The sequence below is a fragment of the Argentina silus genome, assembly GCF_951799395.1.
Source record: "Argentina silus genome assembly, chromosome: 11".
NCBI classification, from domain to species: Eukaryota; Metazoa; Chordata; class Actinopteri; order Argentiniformes; family Argentinidae; genus Argentina; species Argentina silus.
Genome location: NC_139665.1, coordinates 16,637,250 through 16,643,433, shown reverse-complemented (window position 1 = coordinate 16,643,433; position 6,184 = coordinate 16,637,250). Strand labels below are relative to the sequence as shown.

Genomic DNA, 6,184 nt, shown 5'->3' with positions numbered 1-6,184 from the left:
CTTTTCTGTGAAGTGCAGGTGTCATGTTCTCATGTACAAGAGTGACTCAGACACTTTAATTGTCTCATTGAGGTGCAGTAACAAGGTAATTTGCTGATTGGGTCTCCCGCAGTGGCACGTTTTGTTAAATGCACAAAAAGGTACCACTTTGAAGAGGTGCATTTGGAAACTATTTGAATAATTATGTCCATTTATTGTAACAAAAGTCGTCCTGTTATCTCCAGCAATGGTTGAGTAGAATGAGTGAAAAACTCATTTAGAAAAAAATAGAAATCCAGAATTTGAGACATATCATTTTTGAGAGAACAGAGCTATTCCAGTAGTTCGTTTTAGTTTAGTTAATTCATTGCACAGAAAAATAGAGAAAACCTAAATACATAGAGAAAACAAACAAAATATTGTAGCCTAATTGCATGGGTGGATGAAGAAACCCATAGGATTATAACAGAGCCTCTTCAAAACACAAATTACACAATTACAAATATACATAAAACATTAGGGAACACACAAATACAGATTGGTTCGATTTGATATATCATCCTAGGTGATTCCACCAGCATCCAGGTAAAGCAAGCTGATTCCTTGTGATCGATCAAATAGCTAAACCTGTATCAAATTTCGTCCTACTATGTGTATCCTACCTCTCCACCTGTCTCTCGCATCCTCTGAGGTTTTAATTACCATGGAGACTGAGTCAGGTAAATGACAAAGGGGAATAATACCTGTTGGGCCTATTGATGTGCTGCTGGGTATGATTTTGAAAAATAGACTTTTGTTCTGAAAGTTAGAGTTATCTGACAATTAATTGTGAGAGTGGTGCACTTTTACAAGTAGGCCTATGATTTATGAATGGTGACGTCTCACGACACCTCAAACCAATGAAATACCTGGCGGAGTTTAAAAAAAACATAATTCTGTTTGTCTTCAGGTTTTCTTCCACATAACAGCAGGCAACCATTCTATGGGCATGTGGGGGATTGTTCTTGGAATGTAACATCCAATGAAATTGCGAGCACATTCTCCCATCGCTCTGTCCAGTTCAATACAAGCTAGATCGGCTTCGTAAAATTCTCCAGACCTCCAAAGGAGGCGTGAGAACGTAACTTGAAGGTATGATTACGCGAGGCTAGAGAGAGAGTTAACCACCTACAAACTTGTGACGGGGGTGGAAGTGGAACCCTAACCATAACCTAACCCTGAACCAAACTCTAACCATCTTTTAATCAATTCGGAAATTCAACATCGGTTTGCTGGTCAGACAACAACCACTAGGAGGCGGTAAAGGAGTATGGAATTACCACGGATACGGTCAATGTCACGTGACGTGGGTCTAGCGTTCACAACTACTTCAATTCGTCGGACGCTTTCAAAGGTAACGGCTACATCAGGAATTTGTTTACATATCTTACATTGCATGGCCTTCCGTTTTCATTCATACTATCGCCAAATTAGTCAAATAACCCTTACATGGACACCAAATGCAACAGCAATTAGAGGTTGTTTTTTAAATCCCTGATGTAGAAAATTCCTCTGCTTCCAATTTCAGACTCCATCATCATGCCCCCCTCCTCTTTGTCAACCTTGTTTTGTCTGCATTGCCTGAATAAAGTTTCTATCTATTCAATATAGCTAGCTAGCCATCTAATGTTTGCGTTGCATTCTGAGTTGTTTTCAATGTATTTCTGTCTGAATTAGTACCTCGAAACGTTGAATCATGTTTGCTAACTAGCTTAGCTGTCCAGTCAAGGTTTCGCCATAGCAAAGCCCGCGCCACAGGCTCCAGCAGCAGCTGTGCATCTGTAATCTAATTAATCACTTCACTTGCAAAATAATGAACCAGCCGCGTTTTTTTCCTATGCTTTTCAAATACCCACAAGTTCAAATTGGTTTAAATTGTATTCTAAGACAGGCAGATCAGTCTTACTTGGTAACCAGACTAAATCTTACGGCATTTTACATAAATTAACACAGTGAAAATGTTTTATTTCTGCAACGATATAGACTATGCCTATTTGATTGGCCATACAGTTTGTTCAAAATTCCTTGTATGTACAGTAATTACATCAGATGCCTATATTTTTGTTTTGCAGCCCTGTGGGTGTGTTTGCGTGGCTGGAAGGATTCACATGTCAATATGGAACTGGGACTGTTGAACATAGAGCAGGTGGTCGTTGGGGAAGAAATGATGACCAGCACCATAGAGACCATCAAACAGGAGCCTGTGACTGCCCCCCCTCTGCAACCCTGTAAACATACATTTGATCTTATACATTTCACACATCTCACTGTGGTTAATGATATGAGAAATATTTCATGTTGATAATAACTGCATGATGGTATTTGTATTTTTACTTACACCAGTGATTCACTTCAAATTCACTCCCTATTATGGGTAGAGTACACACACACTATGCTACAGAACACACTTACTTACTTTCTGTGAACCCAATCAGCTGTTGTAGTATTTCTGTCCAAAATGTAATATTGTTGACCTTTGAACCTCCTCTCCTCTCCCTGTAGATCAGCATGACAGCCTGCAGTGTTTCCAGTGCTTCATCACATTCTGTAACTCCAAGGCCAAGGAGAGGCACATGAGGAAAAGCCACCGTGAGGAGTACAAGCAGCAGCTCCAGCAGGTACGAAACAGCAGAGAAAAGTACTACTGCATGAACATGTTTCTGCGTGTAGACTGATGCATTGCATTTGAGTCAATGAAGTGACACTCTTATGCAGGGCGACTTAGAACACCTGCTGCAGTAAGGCCGGTAGCTATAACTATGAATGTACACAACCAACCTCACACACTTTGTTCATTTGCAGACTGACACGTTGTTCACCTGTTATGTGTGTGACCGGGACTTCTCATCCTCTGATGAGCTGACGCGGCACCAGGCCGTACACAGCCAGGAGGACAAGCCCTTCCGCTGCCCCTACTGCCAAGGAAGCTTCCGTACCTTCTCTGAGGTGAGATAACAGGGTTGAGGTTAATGCAGGTGCTCTGTAGTGTGTCATGTTATGGAACTAGATCACTAGCATAATGATGTAAGCATGCAGGATGTTTGAAACCATCAATCTTACTAGCCCATGTGCACATCATCTGCTGCATGTTTATATAGATACTTAGCTCGGTAGTCTATCCTATGTCATACCTTAGTTATTAACAGGGCCCCAATTTGCTTAAGCAAATAGTGGTGAACCGATCTAAATACCTAACAACTCAGAATACTCTACAGCATGATTTTGAATCAATGTTTTTGAGTTTTAGTAAAGAGTCTGAAAATGCATTGCACATCATCCAAATGCTAGTTGACGTATTGAAAACGCCCCATTGGATTATGTCTATTAGAAATATTATGCTAATGAAGATGGCCGACTTTTCTCACTTCTTTTGCACATTTTTGTTCATGCCAATGAGTGCCTGCACAGTGTTTATTTCCTACTTGGTGGTCTGGGTCTCTTTAGATTTGTTTTAATTTAACTGTCTGTTTGTTGTTGATGTCTGTTATCAGCTGACAATCCACCGGCGCCAACTGTGCACGGAGCGCTCCAGTGTCTGTAAGGAGTGTGGCATGGTTTTCCGGGGGCCCGCCCAGCTACGCACACATCGCCTCACCCGACACCCCCAGCCTGAGGTGTGTAGTATTGCACATTACGTAATACAAATTACATTTGTAGTTTGCTGAGGGATTTGTGATTTTAAGTTTCGCTAGGCTATACTTTTACTTCTACTTGAATACATTTTGAATAGAATAGAGAGGGAAAATTATTGTTTTAGCTGACACAATACCCTACACATACACACATACATGATGCCTTGCTCAAGGGCACATCGGGCATTGGTTGGCAACTTGAATAGTAATGCCAGCAACCCCCCAATCTCCGGCTTACATCCAGCCCTACCTCACCTACCCAGCATTGGGGATCAAACCAGCGGCCCCGGTTTACTTGCCCGCCTCTAACCGAGTGGGTACCTGCCACAACAAACATACTTTTTTTCCCAGTTACCTTTTACTACTTCTCCGCTACTTTTTCTCCTCTGTGGGCATTGGATGGTGGTGAAACCTAAATTATATGCACAGGGTGTGGATGCTATCGTCTTTATAGTCCAAAATCACTTAATGGCCATTTGTTTGAAATGCAAGGCGATTTGTAGATCAGGAATTCTGTCCAGTGACTTGCTCAGGGCCACACTCCTGAACACCCCTCACAAAAACTATGCAGTCTGGCCAACTACATAGGTATTAATCTCCCCCCCCTATTGACATTGCACATCACAGGGGTTAACCAGGCCCAGTTTAGAAGAAACCAAATAGAATAATCCGTTCTATCATTTCATTAGACATGACTCAACCTTTTCATCTAATTTCATTAGGCTGCTGCTGAACGCCACAGTAATGACTCAAGCTTGCTATTGTCTCTGTGACTCTCCCAACCTCTGCCCCCAGACCCTGGAGGAATCTGCCGATGACGACACACACACCCACCGATGCGCCAAGTGTGCCCGTCGGTTCAAGACTGAGCAGGAGCTTGTGCAGCACCAGGAGAAATTTGCAGGTGACCAGCATTGCGATGCGAAACCCCAGCCCAAACGGCGTGGCCGCCCACCCAAGAATCCGGTTGATGTTGTCTTAACGCATTTTGACGAAGAGCCAGAAAATGGAGAGAAGAGCGCAGAGGAGGCGGGAGAGGAGGAATCGGAGGTAAAAGGAGGGAAACGGAGGGGGCGGCCCCCTAAATCGCAGGAGGAGGCCCTCAAGATTCCGTGCCCTGAAGCTGATTGTGACCTCATATTCCCCTCTCTTACCCTTCTTCGCACTCACAAGAAGGAGAAGCATGGCCGGGCTCCGCCCCCTCGCAAGGCTAACCAGTGCACGGAGTGTGAGGAGAGCTATGCCCGGCCGGAGCAGCTCAAAGCCCACATGACCAGGGCTCACGGCTCCGGCCGACACACCTGTCCCACTTGCGGCAAGAGCTTTGGTCGCGAGAGCAACCTGAAGGCACACGAGAAGACCCACACTGAGGGAGAAGAGCCGACAGAGAAGGGAAAGAGATAATATGGGGAAAGGGAATGATGTCATCATGGACAGTTTATGTACTGTAATTTAAGGAATTATGTTATGAACAGAAATTTCTGGTCTGGGGAGAAAGGGTTGTGGATGTGGGCAGAATTATGTCCATGTTCAAGTTAAGGGGTTTGGAGTTTGGGAAATACCATTATGCAAGGCACTCTGTTGGATCATTGGCGTGTTCCAGGTTGGTTATTTTTAAGTGCTTTTAGAAAAACAACACTATTGACTGTAAATTAACTCCTATACTGATGTTCTTCATCATGAATGGCAATTTCTCCTCAGCTTAATGCAGTGAGGTTCTGTTTTTGGTTTTTCATATTGCCTGTATTTCATTTTGATTTTTTTTTTTATATTCATCTTCAGAATGTAGAGATAGTTTACCATTTTGCCTCATACATGTATGTAGGGAAATATGTTTAACTTATGATCATATTTAGTTTTTTCAATGTATGATATCAATGGGTTTGATGATTTATCGTTTCACTTATAATCTAGGCTTGAGGTTTTTTTTCATCTTTTTTGGATATCATATAAAGTTTAACAATAATGTGAATGGTCCTGAGCATCCTGTAATCTGCAGGATTTCATTGCTTTGTAATCATGTGGTTGTGTCTTTTTGTGCTTCCATAATAATTAAATAAAAATGGCATAAAACTAAGATGTCATGTAACAGAAAGAGTGTGTAATTGATGTTATTGAAGATTGGGGGTTTTAACCTATTAGGTTGACACCTCTGACCCTGTGTGCTTTCAACGTTTTTGTATTTTTAAAATACATTTTAAATCTATAAATCAGCGAGGGTTCCACCAAACCCATTGACATACACACCAGTATAGTCGGGTTCAACGCACTGATCTGTTATTAGAGCATTCTCAAGTTTGTGAGATGTATTACCATAAAAGACAAGTTGCCTTCAGTCAATTTCATGTTAAACAAAGACACACACTGTACGATTGTTTTATACGGAGTAAATAACACACACACATTTTACATACTGGAAAATATAACAAATATTTTATTTGATGGGGTAGCGGAGCAGAATGTGTCAAAATTGTTGGGGTTGTTTACCATTTTCTAAAATTCAATGCTGTTGTATTAGGGTACGGTATGACCCG

The 6,184-nt window shown here is 41.9% G+C and overlaps 1 protein-coding gene across 1 annotated transcript; it reads left to right on the top strand.

The window, feature by feature from the left end:
- The first annotated feature begins 1,341 nt into the window (after positions 1-1,341).
- Positions 1,342-5,738, top strand: LOC310811602 (uncharacterized protein). Its single transcript, XM_083679814.1, has 6 exons — positions 1,342-1,372; positions 2,091-2,246; positions 2,521-2,636; positions 2,821-2,964; positions 3,510-3,632; positions 4,446-5,738. Exons 2-6 carry the CDS (start codon positions 2,135-2,137, stop codon positions 5,052-5,054), a joined length of 1,104 nt encoding a protein of 367 aa, XP_083535940.1. The 5' UTR covers positions 1,342-1,372; positions 2,091-2,134; the 3' UTR covers positions 5,055-5,738.
- Positions 5,739-6,184: the final 446 nt, after the last annotated feature.